General features: G+C 38.3%; 1 protein-coding gene across 10 annotated transcripts in view; it reads left to right on the forward strand.

The window, feature by feature from the left end:
• LOC126335556 (E3 ubiquitin-protein ligase RBBP6) overlaps positions 1-22128 on the forward strand; it is a 356043-nt gene that overhangs the window by 58155 nt on the left and 275760 nt on the right. For all 10 annotated transcript variants that reach the window (XM_049998961.1, XM_049998967.1, XM_049998969.1 and 7 more), the window contains 2 exons: positions 16663-16750; positions 16828-16873. In XM_049998961.1, coding sequence (XP_049854918.1) covers positions 16663-16750; positions 16828-16873 — 134 coding nt within the window. The remainder of the gene's footprint in view (positions 1-16662; positions 16751-16827; positions 16874-22128) is intronic.

Consider the following 22128-nt stretch of genomic DNA (forward strand, 5'->3'; position numbering starts at 1 on the left):
AATGTAGTTATACACAGTATTCATACTCAAAAACAGTAACCAAAACTGTTGGCACATTTATCCCATTGTGACACTAACCGGTCGATTCCATTCTTGAATCAGCCAGTAGGCTGCTGTCTGATCCAGGCCTGGACCCCGCCAAACACTTCGTTGTCCGTTGCAAATCAATGTCTGCGAATAGCTTGCTTTAGATGTCCAAACACATGAGTTACACTAAAGCATTCACCTCCGCAACCGTTTCCAGTGTGATGACACGATGAGCCTGTCCAGGACAAGCATCATCTTCCAGTGACTCATGCCACTTGAGGAATTGTTTGCGCCATTCCACAACCCTTGAACAACTGAGACTTTACTCACCGTACACAGCTTCATCCGTTGATACATTTCACGGCCTCCAACTCCCTCTGCCACCAAAATTCAAATCAGTCCTTGTTCCTGCTTACTCACATGTATGTTCAGTAGTTGACAATAACTTGCGTGACCACCTTCTCTTCGGCATGAAAACACACTGGCGCAATGCAACATCAAACGGTGCGCACACGTCAGTCTCTCTATCAATAGATGGCACCACCATACCTGCACTTCGATGCTGCCACCATACGTGCAAGGTGTAAGGCAAAGATGTGCTGACCAGGTTTCATTAGAATGAACCTCATATTAAAGTTAGACTTCGAGTGTAAGTTGTGAGGCAACATACTTCACGATATGCAAGTAACCAGGCTTTATTCATCTAGTAATTGATAATGAGAGCACTAAGGCGATTTCCAACAAACTTTACACATAATTTCAAAACTTTGCCCACTGACATCTGTCACAAAATAATGCAAGGAAAACAGTTTATCACATGCATGCAGTAAAACTTCAGCATTAGGCATGACATTTCAGTTTATTACTACTTTACTATTTACTCTATTCTCAACACATTTTGCAGACTGTAGCCACATGTACTTCTGGTTGTAGCCAAGTGAACTTCTGAAGAATGAACTTGCTTAATTATATGACTGTACAACATAAAGTTCTTGAGATTGAGTTCATAAACATGGAGATGCATGACAAACTAGATTGTCGTAAAATAGAGCACAAATTACTTGGACTTCTCTCACCCAGTGTTTGATGATAACAACACTTAGTGACTTTCAAGAAATTTTAAACATAATTTCAAACCTTTCTTAACCTTTTCTTCCTTATAGTCACACAGAATAAGGAAAACAGTGTATCGCCTACTAAGTATTTGTTGTGTGTGAAGTAAAACTTCATCAAGCATGATGTTTTAATTAATTATTTATTACTATTGGCTCTATTCACTCCTCATTTTGCAGACAGTCTACACATATATCGTGGAAGATAATTTAAAATTGTATTGTGTGTGGCACTTAGTGTAGGATAAAAAGGAGAGTTTCAAAAATATGTAAATAATTCTCAGTATCAGTTGTATGAATGTTTATAGAATTAAAAAAGCTGTGTTGGAAGGTAGTTCTCATATGTCTCTACTTTGGAGTTTGATTCCTGAAAGACTTGAGTGCGGGGGGTTAGCAGTGACATCCAGGAGTACTCCCATTTATCCGAAATCCACTTTATCCGAACAAATTTAGATTTTTGTGGCTCACATTGGCACTGTCTGATGCATCATGCAGCTATGCTAGTGGCTAGCTAGACTGACACTTGATGAGTTTCAACTTGTCTGCGCCTGGAGCCATGCATTCACTGGTGTTTTTCGGCAGTGTACTGCTAATCAGTGCACTGGCATGTGTTGAAAGTCCAAGTGCTGCAGATTTGTGCGTGTGTTTCTTGTTCGTATTGCGTGATTTCGTGCCATTGCCATCTATTGGAAGTCCTTGGAAGTACAATATGTACAGTATTGTTTTATGCCCTGTCGAAACTGACTATGAGAGTGCGGTGCCAAACACTTTCTGCCTGTTGTCGGTAAACCAGACGAAGCCAAGCATTTAACATTTACAGTGAACGTACAGCATGCTGTTGTGTTGCTGTGTGGGCTTTGGCAGGACAGGGAAGAGGGGATAGATGCATCAAATGTTTTCATTCAATGGCTGCCACAGCCTAGTTTCAGAAGTCAAAAGGTTTTTGTAGTGCATCTTGAGTGTTGTCAAGTCGTGCATCTGTGTGCTTTTGTGCTCGTGCTACATGCATTAAAATATCCAGAGATAAGTGGCCAAAAACCAAAGAAGAATCAGTCAAGTGTCGATAAAAAAAAAAAAAAGCTGAATGTGACTACAGGCACGAAATGAAAAAGATTGTGATCTCGTTAGAAACAAAACCTTCGCACTTCGCAGAGAACTGATGCTGGTGACCCACTTGTAGAGCCTGCTGTGGATTTGGACGTCAGTAGGTGTATGATTACTGATTGAAGGACAAGTCAATTAGAAATTCAAAAATTTTGTTCCATACAAGCATCAAGCAGCGCAGTGAAATCTCAAAAAACAATGAGAAAAGGTGCACATCCTCAGTTAAAAGAGGCCTTATTTTTGTGGCACTAACAAATAAGAGCCAAATGTGTGCCAGTTTCAGGTCCTCTACTTTGTTAAAAAGCGATGACTTTTTATGAGCTGATTGAAGGAAAGGAGCAAGAATTCCACGAAAGTGATGGCTGGCTGTATCGGCTCAAGAAGCGTCATGGCATTTGTGGAACCGCCATCAGCGGCGAATCATTATCCAGGGATGAAGCCACCATTACTAATTGTAAGAAGAAACTGCACACAATCATCGACAAAGGATATTACACTGGCGAACAGCTTTACAACTGTGATGAAACCGGGATGAATTACAAAATGTTGCCAACAAAAACCCTTGCCTCTAAACAAGAAAAAACAGCATTCGGATATAAAAAAAAAATCAAAGAAAGAGTTACTGCCCTCACATGCACTAATGCCACTGGCAATCATAAACTGCTCCTTACTTTAATTGGCAAATCAAGAAAATACAAGAGCATTTAGATGGCAACCAGCTGATAAACCTTTGCCATTGTGGTACATGAATCAGTCTAAGGCAGGAATGAACAGCGCCATCTTCAACAAGTGGTTCCAGGCAAAGTTTGTTCCAGCTGTAGAAAAACACATGGAAGAAAATTGACTTCCTCGAAAAGCAGCTGAATGACTATCCAAGCTGGTGTGTAGAATCTATGAAACTGCTGACATACCATCAGACTTTCAGGCGTTAAAAGAGCAGGGCAGCATGAATGGTCATAAGTTTATCTGACGTGCGGGAGAGTTTCACATGTACAACTACACACTGTACCACAGTGAGGTACATGGCAGAGGGTACCTCTCACTGTACCAGTTATCAAGGTGTTTTCCTGTCCCATTCATCTATGGAGCACAGGAAAAATGATTTTATACATGCCCATGTGCATGCTGTAATTAATCTAATCTTATCCTCATGATCCGTATGGGAGCAATATGTTGTTGTTGTTGTTGTTGTGGTGGTGGTGGTGGTGGTGGTGGTGGTGGTGGTGGTGGTGTTTGATGCAGCTCTCCATGCTACTCTAGCCTGTCCAAGGTTATTCATCTCCCAGTACTTACTGCAACCTACATCCTTCTGAATCTGCTTAGTGTATTCATCTCTTGGTCCCCCTCTACAATTTTTACCTTCCACGCTGCCCTCCAATGCTAAATTTGTGATCCTTTGATGCCTCAGAACATGTCCTACCAACCGATCCATTCTTCTAGTCAAGTTGTGCCACAAACTCCTCCCCAATTCTATTCAATACCTCCTCATTAGTTATGTGATCTACCCATCTGTTCTTCAGCATTCTTCTGCAGCACTACATTTCAAAAGCTTCTATTCTCTTCTTGTCCAAACTATTTATCGTCCATGTTTCACTTCCATACATGGCTATTCTCCATACAAATACTTTCAGAAATGACTTTCTGGCACTTACATCTATACTCGATATTTACAAATTTATCTTCTTCAGAAACGCTTTCCTTGCCATTGCCAGTCTACTTTCACCATCATCAGTTATTTTGCTCCCCAAATAGCAAAACTCATTTGCTACTTTAAGTGTGTCATTTCCTAATCTAATTCCCTCAACATCACCCAACTTAATTTGACAACATTCCATTATCCTTGTTTTGCTTTTGTTGATGTTCACCTTATATCCTCCTTTCAAGACACTGTCCATTTCGTTCAGCTGCTCTTCAAAGTCCTTTGCTGTCTCTGACAGAATTACAATGTCATCGGCGAACCTCGAAGTTTTTATTTCTTCTCCCTGGATTTTAAAACCTACTCTGAATTTTTCTTTTGTTTCCTTTACTGCTTGCTCAATTTACAGATTGAATAACATCAGGGAGAGGCTACAACCCTGTCTCACTCCCTTTCCAACTACTGCTTCCCTTCCATGCTCCTCGACTCTTATAACTGCCATCTTGTTTCTGTACAAATTGTAAATAGCCTTTCGCTCCCTGTATTTTACCACTGCCACCTTTCAAATTTGAAAGAGCGTATTCCAGTCAACATTGTCAAAAGCTTTCTCTAAGTCTACAAATGCTAGAAATGTAGGTTTGCCTTTCCTTAATCTTTCTTGTAAGATAACTCGTAAGGTCAGTATTGCCTCACGTGTTCCAACATTTCTACAGAATCCAAACTGATCTTCCCCAAGGTCGGCTTCTACCAGTTTTTCCATTTGTCTGTAAAGAATTCGTGTTAGTATTTTGCAGCTGTGACTTATTAAACTGATAGTTCGGTAATTTTCACATTTTTCAACACCTGCTTTCTTTGGGGTTGGAATTACTATATTCTTTTTGAAGTCTGAGGCTATTTCGCCTGTCTCATACATCTTGCTCATCAGATGGTAGTGTTTTGTCAGGACTGGCTCTCTGAATGCTGTCAGTAGTTCTAATGGAATGTTGTCTACTCCTGGGGCCTTGTTTCGACTCAGGTCTTTCAGTGCTCTGTCAAACTCTTCACGCAGTATCGTATCTTCAATTTCATCTTCATCTACATCCTCTTCCATTTCCATAATATTGTCCTCATGTGCATCGCTTTTGTATAGACCCTCTATATACTCCTTCCACCTTTCTGCTTTCCCTTCTTTGCTTAGATCTGGGTTTCCATCTGAGCTCTTGATGTTCATACAAGTGGTTCTCTTATCTCCAAAGATCTCTTTAATTTTCCTGTAGGCAGTATCTGTCTTACCCCTAGTGAGATAAACCTCTACATCCTTACATTTGTCCTCTAGCCATCCCTGCTTAGCCATTTTGCACTTCCTGTTGATCTCATTTTTGAGACGTTTTTATTCCTTTTTGCTTGCTTCATTTACTGCATTTTTATATTTTCTCCTGCAATATTTAGAGGGTTGTAATTTATTTCTGTAGTCATTATGTAAAACTGGCTCTTGAAACTCTGTTAGTAGATTTTCTAAGGATAGTTTCTGCCTGTCACCAAGATCCCGCCAGTTCAGTTCTTTCAACATCTCGGTGAAAATCTCCCACAGGTCAGATAAACCTATGACCATTCATGATGCCCTGCTCTTTAAACGTTCAATATCCCCTGCAAGTCCTATTTGGTACAGGTCCCACATGAGCAGTATGCTAGGCTGGATTGCACAAGTGATTTGTAAGCAATCTCCTTTGTAGACTGATTGCATTTTCCTAGTATTCTACAAATAAATGTGAAGTCTGCTACTTGCTTTGCCCACAACTGAGCCTATGTGATTCTTCGACTTCATGTCCCTGCTACACCCAAATGTTTGTGAGCGTTTACACAGTTCAACAGTAACTTACTTAATATTATGTTATGGGATGCTTTTTTTTTAGTTTTTTGAAGTGCACAATTTTTGAAAATTCACACAATCCAAAAACAAGCAAAAGCAGAAAAGTAAGAGAACACTTATCACAGTTAACTTAACAACTCAAGCAGGCAAGCTGTTGACCAGAGTAATGTACAGAAGAATGGATGAGAAAGTTGAGGATTTGTTAGATGCCAATCATTTTGGCTTTATGAAAAGGTAAACACTGGAGAAATGCGATCTGAAATTGCATTTGATAATGAAAGTGAGACTGAAGAAAAGTCAAGACATGCTCATAGGATTTGTAAAATGGTGCAAAACGTATGAAATTTAGAGAAGAATAGGGCCAAGCTATAGGGAAAGACAGGTAATGTACAATATGTACTGGAACCCATCTCTAACAATAAGATTGGAAAATCAAGAATGAAGTTCTCAGATTAGTGTGTAAGGCAGGGTTGCAGTTTTTCACCTCTACTGTCAATCTACATGTATACAGTGATGAAGCAGTGAAAAAAATAAAAGAAAGATTCAAGAGTGGGATTAAACTTCAGGGTGAAAGGATGTCAGTGATGAGATTTGTTGATGACATTGCTTCTACTCAGTGGAGGTGAAGAAGAATTAGACCATCTGTTCGATGAAATGAACAGTCTGTTGGCTACAGAATTGGGACAGAGAGTAAACTGGGGAAAGGCAAAAGTAATAAAAAGTAGTAGAAATGAGAATAGTGAGAAAATTATCATAAAAAATGGTGATCACGAAGTAGATGAAGTTAGAAAATTCTACTACCTTGGAAGCATAATAAACCATGATGGACAAAGTGAGGACGACATAGAAAGCAGACCAGCATAGCAAAACATGGCATTTCTGGCCAAAAGGAGTATACTAGTATGAAACATAGTCCTTAATTTGAGGAAGAATTTTGTAAGAATGTACATGTTTGGAGCACAGCATTGTATGGTTTTTAACCTTCAGCAGTGGGGAAACTGGGACGGAAGAAAATCAGTGTTTGCAATGTGGTGCTACAGATGAATGTAGAAAATCAAGTGAGGTGATAATAAGGTAAAGAATGGGCCGTTTCTGCAGAGAATCGGCGAAGAACACATGGAGAACAATGTCAAGGAGAAGGAACATGATAGAACATATGTTAAGGCATTAGGGAATAACCTTCATGGTACTAGAGGGAGATATAGAGAGTAAACATTGTTCCATTCGTGAATGGAATAGCAAGGGGAGGACAATGTAATCTCCACCATACACAGTAAGACAGTTTGCTTAGTACATGTGTAGAAAGTACCACACACCACAGTCGGAGCTCCAGCCTCCTCTTTTCTTTTTACCTATAATCCATTATTCATTTGAGGCGGCTTCATTTAAGTCTTCGTACTATAACTGTTGAAAATTGGTGATACCCCTCATCTGTATTACTAAATGGGTGAAACAGCCATCCAAAGCAGTCACCAAGACCCAGGTACAGGTAGCTTTTTTTTACGGCTGCCAGGGGCCACAAGAAACTGATCTAACTATTGACCAAATTCAAAATGCTGTTGTAATGTACTCATTAAAAGGTATAACCTTACATTAAAGGTTTAGCACAAAAAGTAAAGTATTAAAATCAGAAAATGCAAATACATCTTAAGGCATTATAACTTGTGGTGCTTAAGTTATGCTGACTTTATTAATCAAGCACTTGAGAATGAGAGCACTTAACAACTTCCAACAAACTTTATACCTAATCTTAATTCTTTTCAAAACATTTCCTTGCTAACATCTCTCCCCCCCCCCCCCCCCCTCCTCTCTCCCTCCCTCTTAGACACACACACTGCAATGTTAGGCATATCTAGGTGAGCTAATTGACAGCCTAGAACCTAGAATTGGTATGAGGCAAGGTGAATTTGATTCATGGCCAAATGCTTGCAGGTCCGTCAGTTTTCTGATGTTAATTGTTGTGTAAGTGTCAGTGAAGCAAGTTAAAAGAAATTTGTAAAAGAGATGACAGAGAAATGAAGAAATGTATTGACATTAAAACTAAAATTAGTCAGTTGAAAGATTTGGGAAGGAGAAAACTGCTGCAAAACTAAGTACTGATTATGGTATTGGAATGCAGATTGTATGGAACACTGAAAAGAATAAGCAGAGAATACAGGATTTTGTTGGGAAATATGGTTCTAGTTCTAGATCATCTGCAGGGAAAAAGCATGAAGATTTTTTGCAGTGGTTTAGTTAAAAATGAGCAGAAGGTGTCATTGTTTCATTCGTGATGTGTGCTGAAAAAGCCAAACTCTTGATGAAGCTCTACGGTTGGAGGCAGAATTTATTGCTTTATCTGGTTGTCTTACAAACAGTGTTGGGGGATATGTGAAGGAGAGCGGCTTAGTTCAAATATTATGGCAGCAGATTCCTTCTGGGAAGAGTTCCAGAAATTTGTGGAAGAAGAGAATCTTGTACTAGATGAAATGTGTAGTGGGGATGAGAGTGGTCTGTATTGGAAATGTCTAGCAACCGGAACCCTTGCATTTAAGAGCAAAGTTTGTACTGCTGGATAGAAGGCATCTAAAGAATCAATTAAAAATTTTGCATTGCTAGTGCTTCTGGGAACCACAAAGTGAAACTACTATTGATTGAGGGAAGGGACATCACAGCTAAGGATACAACCAAAAAGGAGTATGGTTGGATAATGAAATTTTCAAAAATTTGTTTCACACATTTGTACCACAAGTTTGGAAATTTCAGGAAGAGGGAGGATTGCCATAGAAGGCTGCTCTGTTGTTTGATAGTGCCCCTCACATCCCGATGAGGATTCTTGTACCTGACGATGGTTTCATTGGAACTAAGTTTTTACCTGCTAATGTGACTGCAATTATACAGCCAATGGACCAAGGCACCACAGGACTGGTGTACTCAGAATGCTCGTTGATGAGGATGATTTGGTGGTGTTGTGGAAGAAGTTTATGGCAGTTCTAGATGCCATACATAGGATTTCTGATGCCTGGCAAGAAGTCCAGCCACATTAACTAGTTCAGTCATGGGGGAAAATTTTTCCAGATGTAGAAGCAAGTGATTTTCAAAGTATCGGTATGAAGAAATAACAGCTGCACAAATAATGAATCTGGAAATATATTTAAATGGTTTTAAGATGTTAATGAAGAAAAGAGGCCAGAGATCCATGCACATAAATCCACCTTCTAGTTCTTGAGTGATGCCAAAACAGTCACCACTGTGTCACAACACAGCAGAGTAAAGGACAGTGAATTAATTTGATTGACTGATAAGGTCACTATCTTCATGCACATTCTGCCACATTGAAATGTTTCTGTACAACCCATTATTGCTGTAAGAAAAATTCAAAATGCTGTGCAAAGAAATCAGCTCCTCTCAGAAGCAGATGAACTTCACAGACTATTTGAAGAAATAAACAGGCCTACAATACATATGCACAGAAATTGTATAAACTTGTGAGCAAAGAATACACGTTTGAAAATATTTTGATTATTCATGCACCTTCCCTCCCACATTACCCCGATAATAGTGTGTGCACTGTATATCATGTTACACTTGTAGAAAAACGTGTTTTATAGAATTGATGGCTTCACACACAGCTGGTTTGAATTATATGTAGCACACACAATGCAAAGAGTTGTGCTGAATAATTCAGACAATGTTGGGAAGGCAGAAAATTTTAGTGATCGGGTAAAAATCACAGAGTGAGTCCCATAGGGTTCAACTTCGAGTAATCTCCTAATTCTTTTGTGCGTGTGCGCGCGCGCGACCTTCCACTTTTACATTCAACAAGTGGAATTATTACTTTTTGCAGTCAAGACTAGTGTTATAATAAATCCAATTAGTGAAAAAACAAGAGAAGAGATTGTTAATGATGTTTTGTAGAGAAGTATTTTGCAGTTTTGTGAAAATAGGCTATCCCTAAATTTTGAGAAAGCACAATATATTCAATTCTGTACAACAAATAGAGCCATCCCAAAAGTACATGTACAGCAGGAGTCTGTAAGTCGGGTAGGATGCCCCAAATTTTTAGGTGTACATATTGATGAAAACTAAACTGGGAGAAGTAGGTCACTGAGCTTCTCAAACAGTTGAGTTCAGTTAATTTTACTATTTGCATAATTGCTAGATTTTGAAAGAAATGAAGCAAACTACTGACATAATTTACATATTTCCACTCAGTAATACCTTGTGAAATAATTTTCTGGGATAACTCAATAATTTCAGAGACAGTATTGATTACACATTTGTCGTGTAGGTACCTCTTCAAGAAATTGGCCATGTCAGCTGTGCCATCACAATACATGTATTTGCTAATGAAATTCATTCACAAATAATCAATTACAATTTATGAAGAATAATGATATCCATATGTAAACACTGGAGAAAGAAATGATCTTTATGATGCATTATTAAAACTATCATTGGCTCAGAAAGGAATTTGGTAAGCAGTAGTGAAACTTTTTGGTCATTTGTCCAGTACCATAGGCTGTCTGACAAGTTACGAAGAAAATGTTAAATATAACCTAAAATCATTTCTCCTGGACAAATCCTTCGAGTTGAGGGATGAATTTCTATCTAAAAACTAGTAACATGGGGGAGAGAGAGAGAGAGAGAGAGAGAGAGAGAGAGAGAGAACGAGAACGAGAACGAGAACGAGAACGAGAACTTGCTTTTAAGTATAGTTGTGGGAGCAGGATTGGAAAAGTGTCTTCATTAATACATGTCCTGAAACTAGGTCATTACACATCCTTTTAATAAAAGAATTGTTCAGGTGACCTATGGAACATACACTATGTGATCAATAGTATCTGGACACCTGGCTGAAAATAACTTAAAAGTTCGGGGCACCCTCCATCGTTAATGCTGGAATTCAGTCTAGTGTTGGCCCACCCTTAGCATTGATGACAGCTTCCACTCTTGCAGGCATATGTTCAGTCAGGTGCTGGAAGGTTTCTTGGGGAATGGCAGCCCATTCTCCAAGGAGTGCTGCACTGAGGAGAGGTGTCAATATTGGTTGATGAGGCCTGGCACAAAGTTGGCGTTCCAAAACATCCCAAAGTTATTGTGTAGGATTCAGGTCAGGACTCTGCAGGCCAGTCCATTACAGGGATGTTATTGTCGTGTAGGCCGTGCATTATAAAAAGGTGCTTGATTGTCTTGAAAGATGCAATTGCCATCCCTGAGTTGCTCTTTGACAGTGGGAAGCAAGAAGGTGCTTAAAACATCAATGTAGGCCTATGCTGTGATAGTGCCACGCGAAACAACAAGGGCTGCACGCCCCCTCCTTGAAAAACAAGACCACACTCTAACATCACCACCTCCGAATTTTACTGTTTGCGCTACATGCACTGGCAGATGACGTTTATTGGGTATTCTGCCATCAGATCGCCACATTGTGTACTGCGATTCATCACTCCACACAACATTTTTCCATTGTTTAGTTTTCCAATGTTTACATCAAACATGATTTCTGCTTGTGTGTGTGTGTGTGTGTGTGTGTGTGTGTGTGTGTGTGTGTGTGTGCGCGCGCGCGAGTATATACCTATCCTTTTTTCCCCCTAAGGTAAGTCGTTCCGCTCCCGGGATTGGAATGACTCCTTACCCCTCTCTCTTAAAACCCACATCCTTCCATCTTTCCTTTTCCTTCCCTCTTTCCTGACGAAGCAGCTGCCGGTTGCGAAAGCTCGAAATTCTGTGTGTGTGTTTTATTCATTGTGCCTATCTACCGGCGCTTTCCCGCTCGGTAAGTCTTGGAATCTTTGTTTTTAATATATTTTTCCCATGTGGAAGTTTCTTTCTATTTTATTTAAATCATATGTGTGTGTGTGTGTGTGTGTGTGTGTGTGTGTGTGTGTGTGTGTGTGTGTGTTAAAACCCACATCCTTTAGTCTTTCCCTCTCCTTCCCTTTTTCCTGATGAAGCAACCGTTGCTTGCGAAAGCTTGAATTTTGTGTGTATGCTTGTGTCTATCAACATGCCAGCGCTTTCGTTCGGTAAGTCACATCATCTTTGTTTTTAGATATATTTTTCCCATGTAGAATGTTTCGATGATGTGACTTACCAAACGAAAGCGGTGTCCGGTTGATAGACACACAAACAAAAATACACACAAAATTCAAGCTTTCGAAACCAACGGTTGCTTCATCAGAAAAGAGGGAAGGAGAGGGAAAGACGAAAGGAAGTGGGTTTTAAGGGAGAGGGTAAGGAGTCATTCCAATCCCGGGAGCGGAAAGACTTACCTTAGGGGGAAAAAAGGACAGGTGTACACACACACACACACACACACACACACACACACACACACACACACACACACACAGTAGAACCCCTCTAATCCAACCTTGGATGGTCCGTCACTCTGGTTAGTCCGACCATGCTGAGGCTCGCGAGCCTATGCCAACTTGTCACTGACTGGATGCCTGTCGTGCCATTGTTGCGGTGTCTATCGCTCTGCGCATTGTTATACTGTACGTTATTGTGCAGTTTCATCCTTTGTTGGGATTAGAAAACTTCATTGTTTGCTTTACTCCTTGTTCTCTACCTTACTTATTACTGTAGATTCACTGTGTGTACAGTTGTCTGTTTTTCAACGTGTCTGGATTCGAACGTAAACACGTAACTCTTTCACTAAATGAAAAATTAGCGGTGCTACAAAGACTGGACGAAGGAGATTCGCCCCAAAAAATTGCAAAGAAACTGAATGTAGGTGTTATGACAATTAAGGATTGGAGGAAGAACCGGAAAGACTGACTCCTATACAGTTAAGATTGACGGTAAAAACGCTCTGAAGAATCGCAAAACATTAAAAATGCCTAAACTTGAACTGCTTGATAACGCATTGTGCATGTGGTTTTGTCAAGAAAGAAGAAAGGAACTCCAATATCCGGGCCAATCCTCAAAGAAAAAGAGAGAGTTTTGCACAATAAACTGGAAACCGAAAGTAAATTTGCTGTCAGTGAAGGCCGGATTTATCCTTGGAAAACTCGTCAAAAATGCATCCCTTACTTTTTTTCCCAAGTAATTTGTTTTTGTTTTTACTGTAAAAACAATGCATACAGTATGATCATTTCTTAGTTTACACATACAGTAGTTTATTTCTTTGTAAAAAATTTATTTTTTGTATACAGTGCTATAAACATTTTTAGTTTACATGTTTATACGTTATTATGTACAGTACAGTACTGTAATTTGTTTGTCGTTTTTCCTTTTAAAACCAATACATATTATAACGTGTATAGACGTTTTTTAGTTAATATACTGCTTAACACTTTGTAAAACACATCTTTTTATATTACTGTAGATATCTTTTAGTTCTTAAATCGTTTAATTTTTTGTACTAAATGTCTTTTTATATTTTTTGCAATAAATATTAGATTTTTCGGATAATTCGACCTTTTTCTCGTTCCGACCACTGTCCCGGTCCCGATGGTGACGGATTAGAGGGGTTCTACTGTACACAGACACAAGCAGACAAATTGATTTTTCTTAAGATGGGGTGCAAATTACCCAGATGAAACTCAATCAGTGTTTGAGAATGAGAGCACTTGGTAACCTCTAGCAAACATTACACATGGTTTGAAACCTTTTCTCAATTACAGAATGACAAAACAATGAAACTAAATTGGTGTTAATGATTCTCTAAGGAACTGGTGGTGGTGGGGGTTACTGGTTTAACACCAAGAAAGAGGCATGCATTCTTTCATGAGTCTCTAAAGGCTTTTAATATGTGACATATTTATATAAAACATGCTTGTTGGAGTTTGGATATTAATACAGGACTAGAATTCAGAGAGACTGGACATTTCCTGGTTTATGAAACCAGTTTAATTTTTCTTCACTGTCCTGATATCTTACACTAGTGCAATTGTCATATTGTACCCAATTACGGAAATAGTAAAATAAGTGAAAATGAAATTCTTCACAGTTTAACTGGCTTATGTTATTGTTTCATTGTTTTCAGTTCCTTAGCTGTTGCATAGAAATGGTGGCTAACAATGACATTTTCATTTGACATTGAAGAGATTACTGACCTCATCAAGAAACAAGTGTTACTTGATAGCTTGCTGTGAAGTAATGTTTTCAGTGTCCTAATACTAACGTTGTCAAATGAGCACTAGAAAAGAATTTTAGCAGTATTTAGATTGCAGCAGTGTATTCATGTAGTCTGCATGCTGATGAAACAGCAGGGTGATTGACACGAATATTAAGAAACAGGGTTGTTTCTGTAGCTTTTGGTGCTGTAGAAGGTCCCAAAATTGGAGAAAATGGAAGACAGAAAAATGAACAAAAGAAAGGGTAATAAGATATACTTAAACTGGTCCAAAAGAGAATATTAGAAATGGGAAAAACTATTTTGGAGTAACAACAGGAGTAACACTTTTCTGGAAGTGTATGACGTGAATGGTAATTAGAGCCTTTGAAAGGCACACATCAGAAAAATCTACAGAATCATGGATTTACAAGCCTTTCGCCTATACATCACAGAAGCAGCTGACTTGAGCTGCCCTTCATGAATTTAGCAACAGGCTGGATGTCTCTTGTAGAGTTTGCCAATCGTTAATGTACTACTCTGTCACACAGCCTTTTAAGTACCTTTTTGGGTGTGTTAACAGTTGTAAACATCAGTATTTGTGATAGTCATTCAGCCCAATAATTTATTGATAGCTATTTGTGACAGAGACTTTACATTACAGGCATAGTAATTAGACTCCAAAAAGATCTATAGCAATATTTCTTTGATCTTGGACATTTATGGTACATGTAATGTGCAGTAAGAAGAAATTGTATAGTTCTGATGAACATACACACTTCTCCAGAATGAGATTTTCACTCTGCAGCGGAGTGTGCTCTGATATGAAACTTCCTGGCAGATTAAAACTGTGTGCCGGACCGAGACTCGAACTTAGGACCTTTGCCTTTCGCGGGCAAGTGCTTGGTAGAGCACTTGCCCGCGAAAGGCAATGGTCCCGTGTTCGAGTCTCGGTCCGGCATACAGTTTTAATCTCCCAGGAAGTTTCATACACACTTCTATTTCTACTGAGTAGACTAGTTACATATTTAGCTAAGATATTCAGTATATAGATATGGTTGCAAGTATAAGTATTTTGAAATGGTATTATTGTGTCATGTTTGTTCTTTTAAAAACATGTAACAATACTTTCACACTGGCAGCTGGAATATGACACAAGCTAATAACTTTACAGAAAAGGTGGTAAATCATGGATTTACGTCCCAAAATAAGACACAAACCAGATGTATGAACATAATGAAGGAAAAGAAAAGTTCTCAACATCCAGCAGGAGGCAAAATTGATGATGATGGACTGCAGTTTCCAAAATGAATCATTCATTCTGCAGTCGAGTGTGTGCTGTGAAACTTCTTGATTAAAACTCTTTATAGGTACAGGGACTCTAACCTTGACCTCTACCTTTGTGGACATCACTTTTACCGACTGAGCTTGACAGTGAGTGATTACTGGTATAATTTAACCTGTGAAGGCAGATCATGTGCTATACCAGGATAACTCAGTGAGTAGGGGCATTGCTCCGGAAAGGTGATGGTCCCCAAGTCCTGGTTTGGCATAAAGTTTTTATCAATCGGGAAGTTTCATTGCATACAGTTATCTTAACAGGTCTTTTCTCTCCTTGCCTCCTAGTTGTGAAGTCTGCCATTCCTGGGTCAGTCCATATTAAATCAGCCAGTTTTTAGAACTTTATGCCTCATACTCTCAGAATTTAAAAAAAAAAATGTATAATGACATCCATGTAGTTAAGAAATAATTCAAATTCTAATAGCTTTTGACCATGCCAGTATTGTGTGTGAGAGTTTCAAAATTTGAAAAATTGTCCAGTTTTCCTAATGTTTTGAGGAATTAAATTGGAGTGTAACTCCAAAACTATTGAAGTTATAGAATTCAAGCTAGTGTTATTTAAATCCCTTAAACTGTGCTTTAATTTGAAATGCGACACAGCACTGGGATGTCATTAAGCTAATCTTGCAAATATCTAAAATATTTGGAATTTGTAAATCTCAGAAACATTCATTTTATTCCTTTCACAAAATATATTTATGTTTTTACATATTTATGTTTGCCTTTGATAAAACTTGACGAGGGTGAAAGGCTGATTTGAAAGGGAAATTATTTTTGAACCACAGTATTGCACCAAACTGATTTTTCTTAGCAGGTCATGTGGAAAGGGATGGTAAATGACAAAAAAATTTTTGCATCTTTTATTCTACTGCTAAATGATGATATTTTCATTGTTGTGGTTATGAAAGTCTGAAATTTCGTATATTTTCTTTACTATGGGGGCACAATGATAAAAAATAAAAGGTGTTCCATTTGCCCTTAAAGTTATTAGAATTGTGATAAGACAAATGGCACAATGAGCATAATGTTCAATGATTCGAGGTTACGAAGAAGAAATTCTTCCATTACAATGGGTTCAGGAGGGTAAAAGGGAACTCTTATTTAAAAGACTAGGGTAGTAAACACCAATTTTTTAGTCCTGTTTCCTAGGTACAAATTTCACTGTGTGTGTGTGTGTGTGTGTGTGTGTGTGTGTGTGAGAGAGAGAGAGAGAGGGAGAGGGAGAGGGGGGGGGGGGAGGGAGGGGGAGGGGGAGACAACACACTATCGTAAGTATAAAATTTTATGTTGTGATAAGTTTCCCATTTTATATGCTGTCTATGTGTCAGTATGAAAAATTCTTTTTGCGGTATGGTTAAAAGAATATTGAAATTCTAGCTTTATTATCAGACATTGGTGTTTGAACTATACTACCTCAGCATATATAAATGTCTAGATTTATATATATATATATATATTTGTTGCATTTAGGACATTATTTTCATCTGTTTATTGTAATTAATTTTTATGTTTTCATATGATTTCATTTATTTTTTTATATCTGTTGCAGTTTATGTGGATGAAAGTGCTCTTATACCAAAAAACACATCGTTAATTGTTGCGCGGGTCCCACTAACTGCTCAGCAGAAGAAAGCTTGGTAAGTAAATGTAAGAATTACTTGTCACGTAACAATATATTAGTAGCCACATTACATTGGTTGCTTTTTTATTTTAGGGACCGCGCTGAAGCAACTCAGCCTCTTCCAGCCTTGACAAAAGTGGTAAGCACATAATTCTACTTGTTTTCAACATTAGGTACACCTCGTTACAGATGCATTTGAGAAAGCTTTAAGGGATGTGTATTATAGCTGAACAGTCGTATTGTTCAAAATCATTGTGATTCTTGAAGTTAATAATCACTCATCATTTATCACAATCAAAATATCAAGACAGTTGTCTTGTTTTCTACTTTCAGAAAACTTTCATTAACAAATATCCATTTAAATTAGCATCAGTTAACAAACATCACTGTTAATATTGTTTTGTGATGAAATCTTGTTATTATATATTTGTAATAAACACAAAAGTTCAGGTGTAACAGCCAGCCCTGATGCAGGACTAAGCCAAATGAGGGATTTTGTGGTGTTTCCTTATGTTGTGGACTCTAAGCAGTCTGAAGGCCAGAATAAGTGTATGTCAGTTTACACCTTCAACAGTTTCCGGTCGTCGTTATCAAAGTTAAGTACCTCTGTTGTATTGCTATGCGTTGCTACATGACCATTCTCTCAGACATCTTCACTTTGTTGCAATGTGTCGGTGCTGGAAGAGGACTTTAATCTGTCCAAGCATCAAAATGATGTAAACAATTTAGTGGTAATTCTTCTGTATTTTATGCCCACGGGTGTTGATACCTAGCTACTGTTACCATGATGGGTGAGCAGACCTCATAGCTCATAATAAACTACTTAAGACAGACATATGTCTTACTATGACATCAGTGATTGAAAGTGAGTAAGTAACAGTTCTTAAAAAGATAGTTAACTTTTATCTGCTAATTTACATTGTTTAGTGCATCTCTTTGTTCCGTGACCTCCAAGGCACCGTCAAGCCATGGTGTCCAAAGAACAAGCTCTCCACTACAGGACATCGAGAGGTTTATTCACTGCCATGCCTTACCGATGTCCAGAGATGATATAACTTACCCTTTATCTGCACAGATACAAAACGAGAATGTGCAGAGTGAGTTGTTTTTCTCTTACCAACTACTTAAACTATGTTTTCAGCTCTCACGAACCTCTTTTGTTGGCCAAAGAGGATAAGGGTGGAATACATTATTCTGAAGAATCCCACGTTACGCTACAGAATATGTTGAGATTTATTGTGAGTTTAAGGATTTCTAGCAGTATTCACAGTTCCTTCTTGGCAATTTTGGAATTAATTATCCTGAAGCTCAGTTATAAATACTAGGGAAGCTCCACGAATAAATCTTGTCATACTGTATTAGGCCTTTACTATCAAATATAAAAAATATGCAGACGATTAAACATACATTAAAAAATACTAGTTAAAGTTTTCTAAATTAAATTTGGTAAGTCATCATGCGGTGAACAGTTGTTAAATGTTATCTCTCTTGCTGTTCCTTCGCAGATCACCAATTCTTAATGAAAATACTGACCTCTGACATCAGACAAAAATAAATGTAATGAAATATGCATAAATAGATGAAGAGACCTGATATTGTAAAAATATATAATCATTTATCAGTATCTGGAATCAGTTAAGTATCCATTAGTGCCCAGTTGTGACTTCAGACGGGTAAAGATATTTAATTTACATGTATAAGAGTCACTTGTTTATCTAGATCAAGGCTACTGTCTGCTATTCTTGGATCCTTATCAATTGGATTAATGGAAGAGTTCAGAAAGAGCTGTGCAGTTTGTTGCAGTTTTGTTTCTGCACAGAGAGCATCAATAAATAGACCATGATGTCCAATGGCGCATTGTACAAGCCTCAAAAATTCCAAGGGCACACACATTGCAAGAAAGTTCATAGACTGAACATGTTACTTCCTCCAACAAACATCTTAGTGATTATGATGGTAGAATAAGCGACTCTTGGGGTTGCAGAGTGTAGTAATGACAGAGTTTCTGTCTTCCACTAGCCACACATTGAACAGAAGTAAATGTAAAATATGAACTTGCATAGTTACCTGCTGCATTGCTCATGAAGTAATGTGAGGATCTAAAATTCATAATAATGCAAGTCCAGAATGAATCTTTCACTAGGCATTTTGTATAGTGTTATGAAATTTTCTAAGATACTAAAAATTAGTGCTACACCTGAACATAAACCAGTACTCTTGACTTTCATGGGCAGAGCTCTTATCAACATACTTTACACATTGTCTAAATGATTAATGGAAGATCTCATATAAAGATGTGAAACAAATACTAACAAAGAGATAGAGGGTCTGGCCAGTACTTACCTCAGCTCAGTACAGCCGATAGATACACAAAATAGAACAGAAAATTTACGTTCCTAGCTTTTGGAATTTTGCTCCTTTGTCAGTGAGGAGAGGGGGGAGAGAGAAATTGTAGGCCGCATTTCCAAATCGAAACAAAGTTGGTCCATTGCAATATGAGACACAATTTAGGTCGAATGAATGACTATACAGTTACAGTAGTTTGGTTCGAGTCTTAAGCTTAGCAGTCAGCTTCACCAGGTAGCCATTGCTATGCGTGAGGCGCTCCGTCCGTATTCATATGGGTACCCTTCCTTTTCCACGTGCTTCGTCTGGTTTGAATTGATTGCTTATTTTTCTTTGATCTGATAAGTGCAGTTTTCTTTGTTATAGGTGTTTACGTCATCCTAAGCTGAAAATGCATTACTGTACTGTGTCATGCATTGTTTGTCGCATTCTGATAGTGCATGTTTACGGCCTGTCGCCGCTCGCGGCATGGCTAGCTTTTGTGCGCGTTACTGCCGCTTACAATTAAAAAAAGAGAGAGGAATCGTCTCATTAGCGAAACAATGGCAAGAAACTGCTATTTGTTGTTACTTACCCTGCTGAATATAATATGACATGATATGTATATTCTTCCGCATTTGCTGTTGTCTCACTCTAGTTTCGTAGTTCATTAGGCAGGCAGGATTTAAATGAGATAGCAGCAAACATGAAACAGTACATGGTAAAATGTTTATATGTGTGTTATTCTTATGGTGACGAGAATATTGCATGTGATTCACAATTTATAAAAGTTCCTATTAGCAACCATCTCTTCTCACAGATAGGAAAAAATTCAGAACATAGAGTTGGCCATTTTGACAAACATTCCAAACAGTCTTGCCAGTCAGATTTTTGTAGTACGTTGAAATGCTGCTACATTCGAAGATGAACAATACGGAATTTGTATTTACTTCGTTGGATAAAGTATGAAAATGCAGTGGTCGAAACTCGGGGCGGAGAAAATAGCTCGTCTTCCACCTCCTTTTTATTATTATTATTTTTTTTTTATACTGGCGCAGAGATTTTGGCGCCAGTATTTACCTTTGTGCCTACCAAGCATGTCTGTGTAGCGCTACATATATTAGATGACAGAAGTAAGTTCTGGCGGCACCCACCAACTCGATTCTAAGCCGCAGGCGGTTTTTTGGATTACAAAAACCGGAAAAAAGTGGTTCTTGGATTCGAGTAAATACGGTAGTCTTGTACAAGGGTGTGCATTATTCAGGAATACACATTTTCAGTAACTTTCCAGCAGCCATAAAAAGCTTAACAACCAATGAAATTCAGTTTAAGAGAAGCCTAAAGGATTTATTGGTGGTCAACTCCTTCTACTTCATTGATGAATTTCTCAGTGGAACTAACTGATTTGTGTGTCTATGTACATAAGTACAGTATAACTTCTGCACAATTTCAGTACAGCAGTGTGTACATTGTAAAAAAGTGTGTGTGTGTGTGTGTGTGTGTGTGTGTGTGTGTGTGTGTGTGTGTGTGTGTGTGTGTGTGTGTGTGTTGTTTTTCAGTGGCCTGGTGTAATGTTAAGCGTTTTCGTGGACTGACTTGTTGAAGAATGCTGGTTCTTCAACTTTTGTAGTCCTGTCTTCCTCAGTTGCATGTAATATTACGGTATATTGATAATTTTTACTTATGGACTGTCTGACAGCAACTGAATAAAATAAAATTTTAGTGCCATAAGCGTTTCGTCTTTATTTTCTGCAAGGCATCATCAGTGGCAGGTTGCGTGGAAAATTTCTTACATATTACGCTCCTGTTGCATTTTTGGTGTTGTTCTTCTTCTTATGAATTCCAATTTGCGATTTTTTCCCACATTCCACAGCACTATGAACTGAACACTCAACACTCATTTGAATGCAATGCAAGATTTGACAGTCAGCAACAGAAACCAAAACATTGCATTCAAACAATCGTTCAGTTCATAGTGCTGTGGAATGTGGGAAAAAATCGCAAATTGGAATTCATATGAAGAAGAAAAACACCAAAAATGCAACAGGAGCTTAATATGTAAGAAATTGTTCGCACAACCTGCCACTGATGATGCCTTGCAGAAAATAAAGGCGAAATGCTTATGGCACTAAAATTGTGTTTTATTCAGTTGCTGTCAGACGATCCATAAGTAAAAATTATCAATATACTGTAATGCTGGTTCTGTTTTCTTGTAGCGCCGATGTCTTCTGCTAGCACCGGATGCTTCTCCGAAGATTTCAGTGCTAGGAAGGGGAAATTTTCACTCTCTCACTCTCTCTTCTTACTTAAAAAATACGCTACTCTTGGATTATCATTCAATGCACCAGAACATATTTATTTCCACTTTGTACCAAAAACCAACTAAACTGTATGACGTAAGCCCACACATTATCGGGCACCCAGAATCAGTTAATTACACATTTTTTAACACAATTAATGCACAAGCTTTTATCGTGGCGTACTATCCACGTTCAGTCCCCGTGCTGTCACCAGCAGTTCAATGTCTAATAAACAGTCACTATCTCGAGTCACTCGATTTGTTTTTCAACAATATAAAGCTACATTACTCTTTGCAGCCAGCCACGGAGCTTTTGAGCTGTATTTGATTATTCTTGCAGTGCCGACGAATTATCTCCCTTCCAGTTTCACCTGCACAAACAATAAATGGGTGCAGTATCCCATGCTCATCCTTACGCCCTGCTTTAAAATAACGCGTGTTCGAAACGGCTGTAACACAAGTGTTTCCAGACTTTCGTAAAATTCTGGGGGCGCTACTGTGCGTGCGTGCGTGCGTGCGTGCGTGCGTGTGTGTGTGAGTGAGTGAGTGAGTAGAATCTAACTTCTACATCATTTCAGTGCAGTAATGTGTTCATTGTAAATAAATAAGCATTATAGTAGTTGTATTACACGTTTATTACCTTATAAATAAATAAAAAAAAACTTTTTTTTATTTTAAATTCAGTGCATTAGTATTTGAAAAATGATTCTTTCATATAGTGTTCATTAAAAAATGACGATCATTTCACTTGGGACCTGTGAAATGGTACT

The sequence above is a fragment of the Schistocerca gregaria genome, chromosome 2, assembly GCF_023897955.1.
Source record: "Schistocerca gregaria isolate iqSchGreg1 chromosome 2, iqSchGreg1.2, whole genome shotgun sequence".
NCBI classification, from domain to species: domain Eukaryota; kingdom Metazoa; phylum Arthropoda; class Insecta; order Orthoptera; family Acrididae; genus Schistocerca; species Schistocerca gregaria.